Raw genomic sequence first — 21,610 nt, 5'->3', positions numbered from 1 at the left:
CACATGCAAACATATTTATGACTGCCATTCTTAAAAACTCTACCTGAAAGCTCAGAGTTAATCTGGTTTCTTCCTTTATTACGGCGGATGATGCATAAGAAAAGTTATGCAGACTAAATTATTCTCCAATTTGCACTTGTGCAACCTAATTGTTTTCAGCAAGGTTGTACAGATGTAACTTATTGGTCCTTGTGATAAATGAGAGGTGGGATAGCAGCCTTTTATGGACACCCAGCCAGCCAGCCAGCTAGCTATAGACTCCTTCTAGGTAGTTGTTCTCTATTTGCTTTACCTGTAAAGAGTTAACAAGTCCACAGGTAAAAGGAAAGGAGTGGGCACCTGACCAAAAGAGCCAAAGGGAGGGTGAGAACTTTTTTAAATTGGGGAAAAGCTTCCATTTGTCTGTGTTTTGTGGTTCTACGGGGAAGAGGGGAACAGGGCAGCAATTATGCTGCGAGAAGCTTTAAGCCAGGTATGAAAAACCATCAGATCATACCTAGAGATTACTTATCAGACGAAGTGGGTATTCACCCACGAAAGCTCATGCTCCACAGAACTCTTTGCTGCTTTTACAGATCCAGACTAACACGGCTACCCTCTGATACTATTAATTTTTAGAATCCTTGCGGGTCCCCACCTTCTGCACTCGAAGTGCCAGAGTGCGGAATCAGCCTTGACGGCCCTGTAAATACAATTTACTAAATAATTCTAGGTACTGACATACTGGCTCAAACTAGTGGTTCATCAAGTCCAAGATTCTGTTTTTGATGATAGTTGCAAGTTCCAGATGCTGCTGAAGAGGGTGTTAGAATCCCTTTAAGAGTTAATTATCGACTAATTTGCCTAACCCCATCAGTTAGTGATTAATGGTTTATATCCTTTTTTAATTCTTATCCAGTGTAATTTAATGTTAGCCATTAAGCTGGATAATGAGTATAACTTTTTAATATTTTCTGTGCTCTTAGACTCCATAGGAATCGTGGTAATGAGTTCCACAAGCTAATTACATTTAACTGAGTAAACTGTAAATGTGTTCCTATTCAGATTTGCTTGAATGGCACCTTGTTCTTATATTATGAGAAAGTATAAATAAAAAAGTCTCTTTTCCCTTCTCCGTACCATTATTTTATTTTCCTGATGATACATGAGAAAGAACAAAATGCAGGCTCCTCTCTCATAACTGCTGTCACTACACAGCTAACACCAATAATAGATTAAGGCAATCCAGGGCCCTAGCATACCTACCATGCCCCTCACTCCCAATAATCCCATCCTTATACTGCGGATTGGCATCATGGACCCTGTCCCTGGTGGGAGTGGCAATGGCAGAAACCGGAGGAGGAAGGATTTAGGCCCCACTAAGCAGAGGATTCTGCTGGGGGGCATCCATGACAGGATAGTAACACACAGTTCTATGCCAGGATGGTGGTGGGAGCAGCACAGTTGAGGTTTCCAGCCTTAATGACTCACTGAGATGAGCAGACAAATTCACCTCTTTCGGATCTAGGATTACAGGCAATCCGCAAGTCAGGAAAAATTCACTGCGACAGTTAAACTTGAAAACATGATCAGAGTGTATCTCCACAACCACAAGGGCTAGATATAAGTATGGTTTCTTGGTATTTTTTTTTTTTTAATTACAGATGAGATTCTGACACCTTGTGACATCAGGAGCTAGGGTCAGATGAGTAGGTATATAGTGCCAATGCTTTAATATAGCTCTGGTTAACAGAAGTAGTTTAAAACAAAACCACCAGGCACAGCACACTTATTTTTGTTACAAAAGTAAACAGAAAGAACAGACTTATTGATTAACATGTTGCTATTTTTATACTGTCTCTTTTCAAAGTAGAACCAAACTAACTCAATCATGTATGCAAAGATTTCAAGATATTCAGTCTGAAGCTGTTTAAAACATGCAAAGTATTATTAATAACAGCACAAAATTGTTAATATTAATCTGCAACCTGACAACAGTTTATCCTGCTTTGATATCAAAATCCAGTCACCTTATATACCAGGGATCAGCAGCCTTTGGCACGCGGCTCACCAGGGTAAGCACCGGGGCGAGCCAGGCCGGTTTGTTTACCTGCCACGTCTGCAGGTTCAGCTGATCACAGCTCCCACTAGCCACGGTTTGCTGCTCCAAGCTAATGGGGGCTGCGAGAAACCACGGCCAGGCACATGCCACGGCCAGCACATCCCTCGGCCTATGCCACTTCTGGCAGCCCCTACTGGCCTGGAGCAGTGGGAGCCACAATCGGCCGAACCTGCAGATGCGGCACATAAACAAACTGGCCTGGTCCGCCAGGGTGCTTACCATGGGGGGCCAAGTGCCAAAGGTTGCCGATCCCTGTTATATACTGTCCAAGATTTCGTTACAAACATGAGCGAAATCTGAAAGTCATTACATTTTAGTCTCTTGTACTAACTGAAGGAAAAAACCCAGCTTTAAATCTCAAAAGGTGTTGGATAATACTGATTGCTTCTCCATTATGCTAGAATAATTTGATTAAGCTTTTCAGCCTTCTACTTCATGTAGTCAGCAGCATCAAGAATGAGAGCTTCCAAATCAGCAGTAGAGGTAGGAACTGTGAAGCCAGATCTCAGCCAAGCACAGACAGAGGACCGCAGCAAAGGCTAATCTTTCAACTAGCTATATAATTTGATACAATATTTTAAAGGACACTGCCAAATACATTTTTATTTTTTTTTACATGGACTAATCTTTTAAAAATTTAGAGATAGAGAGAGAGAGAGAGACAGCGCGTGCACCCTTTTAATAGCAGCAAAGAGTCCTGTGGCACCTTATAGACTAACTGACGTTTTGGAGCACAAGCTTTCGTGGGTGAATACCCACTTCGTCATGCATCCGACGAAGTGGGTATTCACCCATGTAAGCTCATTCTCCAAAACGTCTGTTAGTCTATAAGGTGCCACAGGACTCTTTGCTGCTTTTATAGATCCAGACTAACATGGCTACCCCTCTGATACTTGACCCTTTTAATAATATATCCTGAATTTTTTAAAATTTCTATTTTAAGTGAATGTTAATTTTTCTGCTCCAGGGCTGTTTTAAAAGGGTTTGAGAACTGAACTGACCAAGAAGTTCAACCCCACCCATCTTCAACCCTCAATGTGTCTGCCTGCACACATTCACCTGTTACCCTTTTCAGTTTTAGCTTTGCTATTGCCACTGCCTGACATACTTCCCTTTGTAAATCCTAAGGCAATCCAAGCAGTTGCAGTCCCACAAGAGCAGTGCATGACAGTAATGCAGCAAAGGAATGCCTCTATACATAAAGTTCTGCCAAATGCACATACTAAACTAACAGAGAAAAATAATTTTCCCCTAATCTTTCTCTTTTTTTATTTTAAAGGTCACTCATAACATCAGCAGAGTACGAAATGTTCATATACAAGTGTGATTTTTCAAGTTGACCATATCCCTTTAACAACCACAATGTTCCGATCAGAAAAATACACAGTACTTCATTTACTTAAAATGCTATGCATCTAAGAATAATTACAACTTTAGTTTCACACAATATACTACAATAGCTAGAAAAATCAGATTATATGAAAAATGTGCACTTGCCTAAAAATGTTAAACTGTTGAGCATGCACAGATTTATCTAAAAGAAATGCCAGCAGTTTAAAAGGTTAACACTCAACTATCATCCTGCATTAAACAGTATCTGAGTAAAACAATGTTAAAAAATTGAACAAGTAAACGTTTTGCAACCAATGTAAAAATCTATCTTCACTCAAGAATTAGAATAGCCATTTCAGGCTAAAAAATTTGTAACTAGGATTGTTTGAAGACAGCAACAAGAATATTCATCTCATTTGCTCAGCGACCAGCTCACCGCACCCTTCCTAGATAACTCTCGCTCTCCACCCTCTTTTCCCAGTGCCTTATTCTGAGAGCTAAACAAAAAAATCCAACATTTGACTGAATATTATATTTGTAATGGAGGTGAAATTGGTCAGCTTGAAGAAACTCCAGTCTACTTATTCCTGATGGCTGTATCTTGTTAAATCCAAACTTCAGATAAAAAAAATTAAGTCTAGTCATTGCAAAAACAGCCTTCAATGTGAAACAGAAGTAATATCATCTATCTATTGAGTCTGCAGAGAACTTGTAAGAAAAGGATGATTCAATTAAACAGACTGGGACAATCTACAACGAGCAACCTTATATTTTTGGTGTCATCACTAGGCAGAGTTTGGGTTGTGAATGCAGGTTGGGAAAGTATCACTACTTTTTATTTCCTAATGTGATTTCTGATTTACATCTTTAAAAGATGTATACTGATTCCTGTTCTACTATATCCTGGCCAATAAATCTAAACACACTATATCAAGCTATAGCCACACTAAATGGATTTTTGTGCTAAACCAATCAGCAGTAATACAGTTAATAACCGCCACAAAAATGAACTGCAATCATTACGTTTCAGAATTAACATATTACTGTGACAGCGCACATCTCTTTAGAGCTTTCAGGTAAAATTCTCTGCTGGTGTGAACTGGTACAGCTCCAACCTGGCCCATTATTTCAGACCATATGCAGACTTGGGTTTGCATCAGTTCAGATCAAGTAGGTTTTCAGTCTACAGTAAAGTTAACCCCTCTGGCTGCCAAGAAAATTAACAGTTTCATTTTGAAGTGAATCTTACATTTAGGAAATAAACGGAAATTCATGGAAAGAGCCTAAAACTGTACAGTGTGGAATTTTCACAGCACAAATCTGTACTGACACTAATTGTGGCTGATGCCAGGTTTAGGCCTTCATCAAGTTTGGAGAAGCCGATGATTTTTGACACGTGCCAGATTTTCAGTAGTCTTCCTTTACTGGTGACCCTTGTGAAGAATTGAGCCAGACAAAAGCACGAACATGCTTTTTTTTTTTTTTTTTTTTTCCCCTTTTGCACCTCAGTCTTCACAGATGGGCAGCACAGTACAGGGAGTAGATGAGCAGCCTTCAGTGGTGAAAGAACAGGTTAAGGAATGCTTAGAAAAGCTGGACATGCACAACTCCATGGGGCCGGATCTAATGCAGCCGAGGGTACTGAAAGAGTTGGCTGATTTGACTGCAGAGACATTGGCCATTATCTTTGAAAACTCGTAGCGATCAGGGGAGGTCCTGGACAATCGGAAAAAGGCAAATATAGTGCCCATCTTTACAAAAAGGAAAAAGGTGAATTCGGGGAACTACAGCCTCACCTCAGTCCCTGGAAAAATCATGGAGCAGGACCTCAAGGAATCCATTTTGAAGCACTTGGAGGAGAGGAAGGTGATCAGGAACAGTCTATATGGATTCACCATGGGCAAGTCATACCCAATCAACCTGACTGCCTTCTATGAGGAGATAACTGGCTCTGTGGATATGGGGAAAGTGGTGGACATGATATACCTTGACTTTGGCAAAGCTTTTGATATGGTCTCCAACAGTATTCTTGCCAGCAAGTTAAAGAAGTATGGAGTGGATGAATGGACTATAAGGTGGATAGAAAGTTGGCTAGATTGTCGGGCTCAACGGGTAGCGATCAACGGCTCGATGTCGAGTTGGCAGCCAGTATCAAATGGAGTGCCCGAAAGGTTGGTCTTGGGGACGGTTTTGTTCAACATCTTCATTAACGATCTGGATGACGGGATGGGTTGCACCCTCAGCAAGTTCGTGGATGACACTAAGCTGGGGGGAGAGGTAGATACACGGGAGGGTAGGGAGAGGGTCCCAGTTTGTCTAGGTTACTCGAAGGATTGGGCCAAAAGACATCTGATGAGGTTCAACAAAAATAAGTGCAGAGTCCTGCACTTAGGATGTAAGAATCCCATGCACTGCTACAGGCTGGGAACCGACTGGCTAACAGCAGTTCTGCAGAAAAGGACCTGGGGATTACAGTGGATGAGAAGCTAGATACGAGTCAACAGTGTGCCCTGTTTGCCAAGAAGGGTAATGGCATATTGGGCTGCATAAGTAGGAGCGTTGCCAGCAGATCGAGGGAAGTGATTATTTCCTTCTATTCTGCATTGGTGAGACCACATCTTGAGTGCTGCGTCCCGTCCTGGGCCCCCTACTACAGAAAGGATGTGGACAAACTGGAGGTAGTCCAGCAGAGGGCAACAAAAATGATCAAGGGACTGGGGCACATGACTTATGAGGAGAGGCTGAGGGAACTGGGATAATTTAGTCTGCAGAAGAGAAGAGAGGGGGCATTTGATAGCAGCCTTCAACTACCTGAAGGAGGGTTCCAAAGAGGATGGAGCTCAGCTGTTCTCAGTGATGGCAGAAGACAGAACAAGGAGCAATGGTCTCTAGGTGCAGTGGGGAAGGTCTAGGTTGTATATTAGGAAAAACTATTTCACTAGGAGGGTGGGGAAGCACTGGAATGGGTTACCTAGGGAGGTGGTAGAATCTCCATCCTTAGAGGATTTTAAGGCCTGGCTTGACAAAGCCCTGGCTGGGATGATTTAGCTGAGGTTGGTCCTGGTTTGAGCAGGGGGTTGGACTAGATGACCTCCTGAGGTCTCTTCCAACCCTAATCTTGTATGCTTCTATGCATGTGGGCCATGGCTAAGGGGTGACTTGTTTACAGTCTATAACAAGGGTGGCCAAACCACGGCTAACAAGCTGCATGTGACTATTTTACAGTTGAAGTGGTTTCACTTTGCTCCCTCCCCCAACCCCCATTCTCCACTTAACAGACTGAGGGGAAAGAAACTCAGGGCTTCTACTCTGCAGGGGCTTCCAGGTGTTACTCTGTGTGGAGAGGTAGTGGCAAACAGCTGGGACCTGCAGGAAAGGGTCAAAGCTTTAGAGCCACAGAGAAAGGTAACAGCAAAAGCAGCTCTCCTTGCAGCTTCTGTTTGTTGCTGCCTCGCCACAAGGCCACAGCTCCCGGCTTGCCGGCTCCAGCAGCTGCCATGGAGGGGGCCCTGCAGCACAATGTAACCAATCAGGGCCAGCAAACCTTGTCAAAAGTCAGTAGGAGGGGGGTTTGTGCACATGACCCCATATGCCTCTCCCCCCACCCCCATTTATCGCCTCTGGCTTCTGCTCAGTGGGAAACAGGGGTCTCAGGGCTCCAGCCCCATGGGGCACACCTGCCGGGGGGGTCAGGGCTTCAGCAGGAAGGGGGCTTAAGCCCCAAGCCCTGGCAGGCATACCACAGTTCTCAAACTTCTGAAAGTTGTCGTATGCGGCTCAGAGGGTCAGTAAGTTTGGAAAACCATGGTCTATAAGTATCTACATGGGAAACAAATATTTAATAATGGGCTCTCTGAAAAAGGTACAACACAATCCACTAGCTGGAAGTTGAAGCTAGACAAATTCAGACTAGAAATAAGGTGTAAAATTTTAACTGCGAGAGTAATTAATCATTGGAACAACTTCCCAAAAGTTGTGGTGGAGTCTCCATCACTGACAGATACTTTTTCAATCAATTTTGGAAGTGTTTTTTTAAAAAAATATGCTCTAGGGTCTGTGTTATACAGCAAGTCAGACTTGACGTCACATTGGTCCCTTCAGGCCTTGAAATCTATGAGTCACCCTTCAATTTTTTAGAAGTAGTTGCAGTCTTTTGCTAGTCTTTAGAATGTATTGCTTTATACACAGATAAATAGTTTTGGGCATCACTAAGTGGCAATAAAGTTCTGAAGTATTATAGAAGCAATTAATAGTTCCACTGGAGAAAAAGATCTGTCAGTATCTTCGTAATAAATTGTATATCCACCCCCCTTCTTTTAAAATGTGATTTATAGGTATTATGACTATCACGATCATAGCAAAAATAAACCCAAAATGCCATTTTGGCAATTTCAGTCACTTTTGCTCTCTGCCACCTAGTGAAAGCGATGGATTTTTAAAAATGAAATTTTGCAGTTCACTAGCCCAGAATGTTAATTTGAGTTTTTGGTCAAAATTATTTTGAAGGCTGTGAAGCAGCAAGTAAATAGTCATGTTATTTATGTCATAAAAGTAGCATCTGTGCACGTGCAACAGGCAGTTTTCATATCCATGCCACACAGATGAGAGATTATCCAATATCTAGTATTCAACGGTGTCTTTCAAACTAACCTTTACACGTCGATCTTTTCCTGGGATTCTGCATAATATCCTTATTAGACACTTGCAGGCTTATTAATTTACCTAGATTTTGCACAGTAATTTAAGGGGGGAAAAAACATATCATCTTACATTTATGGAGCAGCTCATGTCCTGGGACCCTAAAAGCATTTTGAAAACTGGAAATATATAGAGAGATTGATTTTATTCATCATTGCAATATGTAAAAGCAGCAAAGAATCCTGTGGCACCTTATTGCAATATGGTAACTGCTAGATAGCTTTGACCCACTAGGTGTTAAGCACCCTCAATCCTCCTGAAATGTGTGGCTGGGTGACAAAATTGAAATCAATGGGTATCTGTACCTCACAGGATCAGTTCATATAGGTTCAATGCTGATGGGTGCTGAGCACTGCAGGCCCAATCCAGCAGGCAAAAAGCTCTAAGCACAGGCTTCAAACCCAGTGGCTTCTATGTGCACAATTAAGTTCTATGGAACTTAATTATGCACATAAGTTCTTTACTGAATAAGGATGAATTCAGCACACGCTTAAGTGCTTTGCTCAGCCAGGACCTAAGAGTGCACTGCACTACATAGCTAACTAAAAACAACTAACACAGAAGAGAGAGGGTAAAATTTTGGAGCTACCAATCTTATTAAATCACAACAAAGTCATCCAAGGAAATCTTTAAAAGAAAAATACATTAAAATTGAAGTAAGATGGAGAGTTAAATCAAAACAGACTTTGGCTACTACATCATCCTTAAAACTTCAAACTGATCCAAGGAGTTGTTGTCTCTAAGGTAAATAGTGGGCGCCTTTAATGTTCATTCTTCTTGTTTTTATTCAACTTATGGCAGAAACAATGGTATTCACAGAATTTTTATATGGAATACTTGAAACCAAATTTTAAAGTTTTAGGCTTAACCAAGAAAATTACCATGCTATTCACAGACTCCAAGGCCAAAAGGAATCATTGCGATTATCTTATCTGACCTCCTCCATGACACAAGCAATAGAACTTCCCCAAAATAAGTCCTAAAACATATCTTTTGGAAAAACATCCAATCCTGATTTTAAAACTGTCAATGATGGAGTTATTCCAATGGTTAATTACTCTCACTGTTATAAACGTATGCCTTATTTCCAGTCTGAATTTATCTAGCTTCAACTTCCAGCCACTGGATCATGTTACAACTTTCTCTGCTGGATTGAACAGCCCATTATTAAATATTTGTTTCCCAGGTACGCACTTGGTACGTAATCAAGTCACCCCTTAACCTTCTCTTTGTTAAGCTCAGTATATTGAGTTGTTCACTATTACAGCAACACACATAGAACTGAGAATGCGTGGAGCAGCTGAAGTGGTGTGGGAAAAGGGGCAAAGAGCTGGACTCAGCATAAGACCCCAACATCCCACATGAGCAGAAGCAAACTCCACATATCCTATTAACCCCACAAAGATAACGGTATGGATAAAAAGCTAGAGGGTGTAACACTGCCTTTTACTTAGCACTGAATTCCTGTCCAGAAATGTTGTGGATGACTGTAGCAGACCACTGTTGGAGGGAGAGGGGATTCACCCCTCCCTGGGGCGGCTGGGAGCCCGGCCGCCCTACTACCTGGGTTGACCACAACAGTTCCGGGCTCAGACCCTCAGGCAGGGGCTGAACAAGCAGTTCAGTTTATAGAGCCCAGGCCCTGGATCAGGGCGGGGCAACAAACACTGGTGCAGAGCTCAGACCCTCAGGCAGGGGCTGAGCAAGCAGTTTAGTTCATAGAGCCCAGGCCCTGGATCAGGGCGGGGCAACAAACACTGGTGCAGGGCTCAGACCCTCAGGCAGGGGCTGAGCAAGCAGTTTAGTTCATAGAGCCCAGGCCCTGGATCAGGGCGGGGCAACAAACACTGGTGCAGGGCTCAGACTCTCAGGCAAGGGCTGAGCAAGCAGTTCAGTTTATACCAGGTAAGAGGCCCAAGCTTCTAGGCCTGAGCGTTGGGACAAGGGGGAGACTGCCACCCGTGAATGGGGTGGCAGGGGGGACGCAGGCCCGCCCACTCCTCTGTGTCCCAGCCCGGGGCCCTAACAGCGACAGGCAACTTGCTGCTGTGTCAGTGGGGATCCTGGCCGCAACACACTGACATTGGCTCTGGGTGTGCTGCAGCCAGACTAGGGTCGGCTGCCCCCAGGCTACTTCCCGTCTCCCCCTCAGGGCTTACCTGGATCCTGGGGTCGTCCTCCGCAGGGTCCAGGTGCATGGGTTCGTCCCAGTCGGGGCTGGAGGGTAGGTCCGGCAGCTCCTCTGGATAGCGAGCACGGGGAAGCTCCGGCAGCTCCTCAGGATAACGAGCACAGGGAAGTTCGGGCCACTCTGGGTGGCTACCCTGGGTTGCAGGAGTCTCCCAGTGCCGAAATCCTGGAGGGACGTCCGCTCGCTCTAGCCGCCGAGGCCTCACTGAGCTCGGAGGGCCTGCCTTTATACTTCCGGGTCGGCGCTTGACCCTTTGCGGGGCAGGCTCAGAGCTCTGTAGCTCCGTCCAGTCCGGCCTCCGGCTGGGCTCTTCGTCCTCCGGGGCGGCTGGGAGCCACGCCGCCTCATTACAGTGCCAATGATTCCTGTTAAAGTTGCAGCCCATTTTTGTCACGTTTGAGCTAAAATTGACATATGCCCTCATTTTGTCCTTGTCTACAGAACTTTACATGTTGACAGCACTGTCCATTTGTCCATTCATCAGCCAAGTGACAATTCTTGATCATCACTGCGTAGAGAGTATTGTAGTGATGAGGATGAGGATGGTTTTGTTTGTGGCCAAATATTATTAATTTTTGTAAATGGGCTCATTTATTGTCATGACGGATATAACAAATCATTAAATACATTCTGTTTTCATAATTTGGATAGAAAGAGATTCTCCACTGTACCAGGGCTCTGCCTAGGCACTCTGCAGAGGAGAGACGTACAAGGAAATTATTGTGGCTCTTGGATTCTCAGGTGCCTGACCCTAGTCTACATTAGACACAGCATAGCCTTGGCTCCTCCAAGCTCCCTTCTCTCCCCACCTCTTTCTTCCCCTTCCATACTCTTGCACCCTTCCTTCTCCCAACAGATCCCTTGTCTCCTCTAATGCCAAAAAGAACAGATGCAAGAGGCAGCAAAACTTCCTCTCCCATTTTATACTGGTGGAAGTTTCCCCCTACCCAGGGGAAACTCTCCAGCACAAATCTCTTGCCAAAAAATCACTGTGGTGAACTGGAGATTCTGGCCCCAACGCATTAAGGGAAAAGATAGGCAACTGCACTATATCAAACGTCTTTAACCATCACTCTTCTCCTCTTCCTTAGATATATTTCAAAGTATCAGAGGTGTAGCCGTGTTAGTCGTGATCTGTAAAAGCAGCAAAGAATCCTGTGGCACCTTATAGACTAACAGACGAAGTGTTAGTCTATAAGGTGTTAGTTTTGAAAACAAGTTCATTTGGAAACACTGAAATAACGATGAAAGAAAACAAAACTGGATACATCAAGTCTTCATTCTTATGTTAGTGGCCATTCAACATCACACTTAAAATATGGCAGATTTTTAGGAAGTAATGAATGAGGTTTGATCAGCAACATAGAAAAAATATTAAAGTAAACAAGACCTTTAAAAATACCTCTCATAACTTGAAGAAATACATTTTCTTCAGAAACTCCATTAGTTATTGAACAAAAAAGTTATGTAACTTTATACTTACTTGGTGATAATTCTGGATTTCCTTTCAAATTCATCATCTTTGGAATTGAAGGGCCATATACATCTGCATCAAGCAAACCAACTGCTTTTGTCTGTAGGATCAAAAAATTGTGAAGGTCAACACACCTTTTCTGCTTCAAGAAAAATTATCAGTTAAGCAAAGTTTCAAAGCTGGCTGCAGAAATAAATGTATGATCTTGATTTCATTCATAATTTAATGCTGTTCCCGCCCTTTCTAAGTTACATTTGAAGCAAAAAGTATTATGCATTAAGTACAACATTGTCCCTCTAGGATTTGAGCCGCTGGATTCAATTGCAAGAACTACACCTCTACCCAGGTATAACGCTGTCCTCGCGAGCCAAAAAAATCTTACCGCATTATATCGAACTTGCTTGGATCCACCGGAATGCGCAGCCCCAACCCCCTCGAGCACTGCTTTACCGCATTATATCCGAATTCGTGTTATATCAGCTCACGTTATATTAGGGTAGAGGTGTAGTTTCTCAGTAACCAGCATCCTCACTCACACTATGAAATATTCCTTATTCACGGTGTTTGCTGTTGATTATTTATGGAAAAACTACACCACAAACTTCCTTCTCTATACACACACATATATACAGAAGTGTCACAGTCTGGCAAAATATATTCTGCCTCATTATACTTAAATTTTGACTTTTTCTATATTAACCAACTGGTAGTGGACAAATAAAATGAAATAATAAAAGGTTAAAATTAAAGGTGAAAATATATTTATGGGACCAGAATCCCTGTCTTCAGATTGCCACATGACAGTTAAAAGAAAATTCAGACCGATAAAGTCAATGGAAGCTGTTATATGTGATCCATATTTATTACAAAGGAATGCTTAAAATGTTCTCATTTTTGAATTGCTGCCATGACAAGACAAATAAAAATATGGGATTATTCAAATATGTAGAGAGGAAATTATTTAGACAAGGAACTGTACATACAAAATTATAACTACTGTTTCCAGGCTTACAACAGAAGTCATTTCAAGAATGGTTAAATAAATTTTAATTTTAGCAAAAAATGTTATTATTAGCACCGACAGCCGAGATGCACTGCAGGTTACAGCATCTTGTAAACTATCAAGTAAGGAACCAGTCTTATAAGTTCTTGAGCACCTACAACTTCAATGAAAGTTGATGGCATTCAACACCTTGCAGACTCAGCATCTCAGTAAGCAAACAAATTTTGGGCCTGTTTTAAAGCCCATGGAAGTCAATGAGAGCTTTTCAGTTGACTTAGGTCACTTTGAATCAGGCAATTATGGCCATGCACCAAAAAATGTACTTTGGTATTTACTTTGAATGAAGTCTTAATAATAGGAGACCTCACCGCTATAGCATTCTCCTATCACACTTGTGATGAGAAGTAGGGTGAAACAGTTGAGCTCTTGAAAATAATCATATTTGTGACTTCGAGCGTAGAGAGGTTTCTACTGAATATCTTAGAACTAATAAAGAAGTATCTCTAGCTTTGAACATATCCAAATGTGAAATGATATCCATAACATCATTCAGGTTACTGTGAATTTTACAACAGCACAAAATAGTTTTGATTAATCAAGTTTTCCAAGTTAGATGTGTTAAAAAAAAAAATCATGAAAGAAATGTACTTTATAGTCAAAATTATAAATATTTAGTTCACTATTTGTTAAATGTTTCTGAATTATACGTATATATTTTAAAATTTTAAGTTTTTGAATAGGCAGGATTTAGTTCATAAAAATGTGTGCAACTGAGTGGTAAGTTTGTCGGTTTATTTAACATTATTTTATTACTAGGTTATCAGTCAAGAGAATTAGAGATTTATATTGTTGTAACAGAATTCAGAAAGATAGCAATAATAATCAATTTTAAAGGTTTCATCTTTGCAGCATATAAACATAGTACACCGAGAAGTATTAGTGATGAAAGTGAAAACTTATTGCTATAAATCGTGGTTGTGATCTTTACATAAAAAGTAAGAATCAACTGTCACCATAAACTCAAACTAGTATGTGGCTACATAACATTTTGTTCTGTTTGAATGTGTTCTTTTATCTGAAGACTGGCAGACAGGACAGTATATGTAATCACAGAGATGAAAGCTTAAGATCTCATTTAGTGGGTTGTTCGGTTTTTTTAACTTTTTTTTTTATAACACTTGTGAAAGCTGTAAAAAAATACTGTTGTTACTCTGACACATTATACTGTTTCATGCCTAATGCATGAAAGCTGCAATTTAAAAGATCGGAAAGCCCCATTTTTAAGCTAAATTTCAAAAGCACCAACAACAGTTTTTGCGCTTCTTTGTTCTTTGACAAAAATGCATATTTTAAAAGATTATAACGATTCCTGACTCAATCCTTTTATCTATGTCAGCAGCTAACTGAACCCATCAAAACATCATTTTAGGGATTACTTCTGAAATCAAAGTAAATATTACCAGCAGAACCTACCTACTGCTTTAAAATTGATTGACATTCTTCCCTCCACTGCTTTTTGTGGACTTTTTGCAGCAAGTCCCATGAACATCCAGAGAGGTAACTGAATGAGTTTTGGGAACTCCTTGCTACAATTTTGACATCAGATTGAGGGAAGTGAAGGTTTAAGATAATTTCACTGCCACTGACTGAGTTCATGCTCTCTTGCTATACTGCCAAACAATCCACACCAGAGATGATTTCCTCCTGGGATTAAAAATATTTATGAGCAGCAAATACTGTGCCTATGGAGTGCAAGAGATTACACTAAATCCAAGATATATAAAATAAATAAGTGTTCTGGAGAGGATACCTTCATATCTCATGGTCTTCATACTCCAAACATTATTTCATATTATAAATATGATTGTTATATAAAATACAGTGCTAGCTTAATACATTTCCTCAAAAAAAATCAATTTAATATGTTTGCCAAGCAATTTTGCCTCTTTCCAGGTTACAGTTAAAATGATGTGTTTTTGTAATAACAGAAAAAAAAACCCACAACAGATCCTCTAGTTGCTTAACCTCTCTTTTCTGCAAGCTCAAAAACCTCTCGTATGTGAAGTTTGTCACACATTTATAGAAAAAGGTCTCTTGGGAACCCTCTGCTAAAACATTGGCAGAACATCACTGTAGACATTGTAGTGTAGGCTTTTCTTCACCAAGCCATTCAATCCCATATGCTGAGAGAGTTCACATCTCCCTAAGGCAGCAGCTTGCACAGAAAAGGTTGGCCTCAGTAAGTGAGCTTTTATTTTTTCCTCCAACCTTTCATTTTGGGCAGCCAAGTATCCCTGGTGTACTAATATCAATCCTTTATTCTATTTTAATTACACTGGCAGAACCTTACTGCAGCTACCAAGGAGTCTTCTAAGATTGGCACAGACTGAAATATCTCTTCCAATATTTTCACAATGCTCTAAACCCAAGAGAAGACATTTTAAGGGTTCACCAGAATACCATCCTTATCACATTGCTTTATCAGAGCTATTCATCCGGTCTATTTCAGATACTGACCAGAATGTAATGCAGGTATATGAAATATGTATTTAAAAATAAGAGAATTTAAGGAACTCAAACATTTTTTAAAACAATATGGATTTCAAAAGTAAAACTACTACCTTTACCAATGATTTTCTTAGAAAGGTATAAATATAATAAAAACTAAGGCTGTCAAGCAATTAAAAAAATAGAGATATTAATTGCACCGTTAAACAATAGAATACCATTTATTTAAATATTTTTGGATGTTTTCTATGTTTTCAAATATACTGATTTCAATTATAACAGAATACAAAGTGTACAGTGCTCACTTTGTATTTTTTTATTCTAAATATTTGCACTGTAAAAAACAAAAATAGTATTTTTCAATTTACCTAATACAAGTTCCGTGGTGCAATCTCTATGATGAAAGTTGAATTTACAAATGTAGAATTATGTACAAAAAAATAAGTACATTCAAAAATAAAATAATGTACAACTGTAGAGCCTACAAGTCCACTCAGTTCTATTTCTTGTTCAGCCAACTGCTCAACCAAGTTCGTTTACATTTGCAGGAGATATTGCTGCCCACGTCTTATTTAAATCACCTGAAAGTGACAACAGACATTCTCATAGCACTGTTGTGGCCAGCATCGCAAAATATTTACATGCCCGATGCACTAAAGATTCGTATGTCCCGTCATGCTTCAACCACGATTCCAGAGGACATGCGTCCATGCTGATGACAGGTTCTGCTCGATAGCAATCCAAAGCAGTGTGGAGAGATGTATGTTCATTTTTGGTTGATTTTCTATTTTGATGGTTCAGGTTCTGCAGTTTCCACAGAGTGTTGCTCTTTTAAGACTTCTAAAAGCATGCTCCAGACCTCATCCCTCTCACATTCTGGAAAGCACTTCAGATTCTTAAACCTTGAATTGAGTACTGCAGCTATCTTTAGAAATCTCACATTGGTACCCTCTTTGTGTTTTGTGAAATCTGCAGCAAAAGTGTTCTCAGAATGAACAACATGTGCTGAGTCATCATCCAAGACTGCAATAACATGAAATATATGGCAAAATGCAGGTAAAATAGAGCCTGAGACATATAATTTTCTCCTCAGAAGTTCAGCTACACATTTAATTAACGCATTTTTTTTTAACAAATGTCATCAGCATGTAAGCACGTCCTCTGGAATGATGACTGAAGCATGAAGGGACATCCGACTGTTTAGCATATCTGGCATGTAAATATCTTGCAATGCCAGTTACAAAAGTGCCATGCAAAGTGACATTGTAAACAAGAAGTGGGCAGCATTATCTCCAGTAAACGTAGACAAACTTGTTTGTCTTAGCGATTGGCTGAACGAGAAGTAGGACTGAGTGGACTTGTAGACTGCTAAAATTTTGCATTGTTTTGTTTGAAAGTGTAGTTATGTAACAAAAAAAAATCTACATTTTTAAGTTACACTTTCATGATAAAGAGATTGCACTATACTGCTTGTATGAGGAACTGAAAAATAGGGTTTCTTTTGTTTATCTTTTTATACTGCAAATATTTGTAATAAAAATAATATAAAGTTAGCAGTGCACATTTTGTATTCTGTGTTGTAACTGAAATCAGTATACTGGAAAATGTACAAAAAATCCAAATATTTAATAAATTTTAATTGGTATTCTATTGTTTAATGATGCAATTAATCACAAATTATTTTTTAAGTTAATCATGTGTGTTAACTGTGCTTAAATCGACAGCCCTAATAAAAACACATATCGATTAGAAAACCAACTTGGTCTCTCACTTGTGGATCAGCAGGAACTACAACAGGAGCTGACCCACACAAGGCCCGCAATTTCCTTACCCTTCTCAGCACTACCAAAACTTCTTCATCAACTGTAATTAACATCTCCTAGTCAATGTACACAGTTTCTTCTAAATTTACAGAAGGATACTAGTATTATTAACACCAATAGCAATTAAAAAGCTTCTTACTCTACACGCAAAAAAAACAAACCAACCAACCAACCATCAATGTGTAGAGAGCAAAGCCTTGTGGTTAGCAATGCTGCAGACACTGGAGGGGAAGAATGGTAGAAATGGGGCATAAACTTTTCTTCACATTATAAATATTCAGCCACTCAACTCATGTTATTTCCTAAAGCTTCCAACAGCTGATTTTGATAATATCAAGAAAAAACAACAGTTTCTCTTGAATTTCACATGAGACTCTTCCTTCTTCCATTTTCTGAAGTGCTTCTCATGTATGGAGTACCAAAAATAGACTTCTTGGCTTATTGGGAGTGTTACCTCAAGATATCCTGAACTGACTGAACCGCTTTACACTGCAGTTCTAATTTTACATGCTCATAAATAAACTCTTATATCTTCCCATACCTAATCCATTTTTAATGGATGTGAGGCAATTTGACATATGCTTTCTATAGAAAAGGAAATGGAATTTAATCTCCATTCTGTTAGTAAAAAAATGTGGGTACAAGATCTCATACCCTAGGAAGTACTGCAAGTTCATGGTCTAGCTATAAGAGGAGGACTCTCAAGCATGGAAAAAATCGATAATGGCATCCTGACACAAGTACACATCAGATTATTTCAATGAATGTTTAACCAGCAAGAGACTGCAGGACAGGACCCCACTGTTAGACCCCCAAGTTGGGCCCTAGGGCCACACAACAAGTGCTTCGGCCTCCACCCCCCAATGGAATTTTCCCCCAGCCCCCAGAACTGCCACTGATCACATAGCTGCTCAGAAAGCAGAACTTGTAACAGGAAACAGCACCTTGCGGTCGGCCGACCTGAGGAGGGGAAGTTCCCCTCACGACGGTTGCTTCCTGGGTAGAGATGCTGGGGGCCGATTGCCTCCCTTGTATGGGCATGAGCCACTCGCGACCCTGCAATTGGCTTATTGTAAATTATGACGAAAAATTCGTTATATATTGTTGGCCCCCCCCCCGGGGACGGGCAGAGAGAAATCGAATTCCCGTCGAACCGTATCCAGGATTGATCACCCTGCAGTCTCTCTCCGGGCTCACGCGTTTCCCTGAAGCCTGACAGCTTGCCGGCCGTAATGAAACTTTTGTGGTTTGTATGTGTAAGTAAGATTAGCTGTTAAGGATATCTGTATATCTGTACTCCTAGATAAGAGGCAGAGACTGGTTCCAGCCGCCCCAAGGCTCCTGCTAGGGGAAACCCGTTGACCAGGAAACCTTGAACGCAAGGGGGACCAGTTGAGCCTCGCAATTTGTGTTTAATAAGATTAGTTGCTGCATTTATGATTACTAATAGCACCAATATCACTTTTACTAACCCCTGGGACGACCTGAATAATTACTGGGACTTAGAAAAATACCAGGGCCAGCTTTTATTTGTAATTGTAGTGTTTGTGTTATTTGCTCTAGTATTATATTGTAAGCCCAAGCTGTAACTAATTGTGTTATCCCTTATCCTTATCTGTGACTCATTTAATAAATCCTCAATCTTTAACACTACGACTGATTGCTTGCGTTATCCCCGTCACTACCCTTGGGCACTTGTCACCCCCCCCCCAGGGCATCCAGTGATCGAACCTCCGCCCTATTCCAACGCTCATTACCCGGTAGATAACGGGCACCTGGTGGCCATATCGGTGGAGCGAGGGGTGAGAGCAATCTGTAATCAACATGGCGTCACGAACAGGATGCCTTCGGGAGGGTCAGTGCCCGTGGTGTAGTGGGGACCGTGAACAATCTGAGCTCGAGCAATTTCAACACCTGCAATTTCACCAAGTGGCCAGCAGACAGTCTGCTAAGCCCACCCTAGATTGGATTTGTATTATAGAATCAGGGTCAGGGTCAAAAAGCTATACAACCTCATTAACCCTGCCTGCCGTAGGATGTCTCCTCCATTGCCATCCTACCTTTAAATGTCAGCCGGCCGATAGTTCCCTGCAACCCCAGTGCACGGGGGTTGCGGAGACTAGTCGGACCGAGACACCGTCTGGCATTTGGAAGGAGTGTAGCCGTATCATAAAAAGATCCGGGGCCACCGTTCCCAAACTCATATCCCCGCCCCGGGTACAGCCGGGTGATCCAGCCCACGGGTTGTTAGTCCACTTAGTGAAGGAATTGGAACAGACCAGGCGGACAAAGAAACTTAGACCAGATGAGTATAAGTCGGAAGACGTGTCCACAGTCTTGTTCAGCGCATTAAACAAAGCGCTGGACCTCTGTGCGGTCCTTCATGGAAGCACTATGTTTGCTGCTAAACAAGCCGCTGCTAACGACACCGACAGCGCAGAGTGTGAGATAAGTGGCAAAGAGCAGGAGGATGGGAGACCACCCCCTTATGAAGCCCCCCCTTGCCCTTTAATTTATCCCGCACTCCCCTCAGCCCCACCTGCGCCTGAGAAGAGGGGGCAGATGGAGGCCATGCCTGTTGCTATCACCAAAAGTAAGGTGGATTATTATACAGGTCAGACAGTTACGACTACCGAGTACCGAACTCGCACCAAGGCGGAGATGAAGGAATTCTTAGCAGACACAAGGCGCAGGGAGGGCGAGGCACCTCTAGTGTGGCTGGGTCGTCTGGCCCTGGATCACGGGGCAGAGATGGTGGATAGGGAGGAAGCCGCTGTTCTGGCCAAAACGTCCAATTGGGCGTCGGGGTTCCCGGGTCATCATCTCTTGGGAAATGAGGTATGGCCGCTCACCACCCCGGCCGCGGCCGTCTTGGCCATGAAAGGCAGTTTTAAGGGACTGTATGTACCTCCCGGCAGCGTAAATACACCCCATGAGATCATCTGGGCTATTGCCGGAGCGTCCATCATAGTGTGGAACCCACAAGTGGTACCGTTAAATTTAGACCAGCAACAGGTTCAGTCAGGTGTCCCCTTTATTTATGTCACAGATCCCACTCAAATTCCGGTCCAACGGGACGCGGTGGACTTGGCCGTAGATGGCGCCCCACCGATTGACACAGGGGGACTCCTGCTGTTGCATGGTTGGGTTGGGCAACCCCTTATTACCTTATATGAGGCCGTGTCCCGGCTCCGAATGCCACCAGCCCCGAAGAACCCCATTTCAGCCCTTCCAGCTGAGAGCCCTGTTAACAAGGGTCAGCATAAACACCCTGAACGAACCAAGGCTGAAAAAGCACTTTTTGGGTTCCTGTTACATAAGGGGATCCCCAAGGAAGCACTGCGGAAGATGTCCGCTTCCCAGCAGCAAGATTTGGGGAAACAGTTAGGATGGAAGGACTGGGATGACTATTTGAGAACAAAAAACGAGTAGAGGCCGGGTGCGCCCCGGCCTCCACAGACACTTGGGATGATCGACCATATCACACCCTATTGGTAGCCAGTCCCAAACCCCCTTACACCCCTGTATCTTTTTTGTTGGACACCGGAGCTCAAATCTCTGTTATAAAATCCGATGTGCCCCATGTACCCACAAGTTCTACTATGTTTATTCAGGGTCTTAACAGTATTGAAGAAAAGCCTGTAGTCAGCTTTACTTTGATTCATAAGGGGTATAAGCGAAAAGTTAAGGCTTTGTTGGGAGGAACAAATTTGCTGGGGGTTGGGGATATAAAACGACTGCGATTACAGAAACAAGTCTGTCAGGCTCTGCCTGTCACCCTGTCGCCCGAAGCCCCCCCCCCCTTATTGCCCCGAGCTTGTTAATAACAGTTCATGGAAATTCTCTCCCATTCCCACGAAGCCTGAAGGCATCCCCCTGATTAAGCAACTCCTCGACCAATTATTAAAGGAGGGACGGATAGCACAGGCGACCGCGTCAAATTATCTATCTCCCGGCTGGGGTATCCCCAAGCCCGGCAACCCCTCTGAATTTCGACTGGTCATTGACTATAGACAGGCAAATAGCCGAGTCCGACACCTCCCATTCGCAGGCCCAGCCACCATTCCAGAAATACGGCAACAGCTAAGCGATGCCAGTGGGAGGTGGGCCTGCACCCTAGATTTAAAGGATATGTTCTATCAAATCCCGTTGGAGGACAAAGCCCAAATCCTAAATTTTGCTTTCCAGGGCGCACAGTATCAGTGGAAGGTGTGCCCTCAAGGGTTCTGTAATTCCCCCGCCTTGGCCACGGCCACTCTTGCAAAAACCTTAAAGGGGATAGAAGCCACTGGGGGCACCACCATTCTAGCCTATGTGGACGATATAATTATAATTGGGCCCAACGAACACATAGTCCAACACGTAACTAACACCGTGGTAGCCGAACTAAGGGCCAATGGGTGGCGAATTAATGAGAGAAAAAGCCACCTCGTGCCCTCTCAAAGCTTTTCCTTCTTAGGCCAACATTATGACCCCTATA

At 42.2% G+C, this 21,610-nt stretch overlaps 1 protein-coding gene across 5 annotated transcripts in view; it reads right to left on the bottom strand.

Moving 5' to 3' along the window:
• The window catches only part of NUBPL (NUBP iron-sulfur cluster assembly factor, mitochondrial), a 173,385-nt gene that overhangs the window by 116,414 nt on the left and 35,361 nt on the right, over nucleotides 1-21,610 (bottom strand). For all 5 annotated transcript variants that reach the window (XM_050953940.1, XM_050953944.1, XM_050953942.1 and 2 more), the window contains one exon: nucleotides 11,806-11,896. In XM_050953940.1, the coding sequence (XP_050809897.1) occupies nucleotides 11,806-11,896 (91 nt within the window). The remainder of the gene's footprint in view (nucleotides 1-11,805; nucleotides 11,897-21,610) is intronic.

Source organism: Gopherus flavomarginatus, chromosome 5, assembly GCF_025201925.1.
Source record: "Gopherus flavomarginatus isolate rGopFla2 chromosome 5, rGopFla2.mat.asm, whole genome shotgun sequence".
NCBI lineage: Eukaryota > Metazoa > Chordata > Testudines > Testudinidae > Gopherus > Gopherus flavomarginatus.
This window is presented reverse-complemented; position numbering and strand designations above follow the sequence as displayed.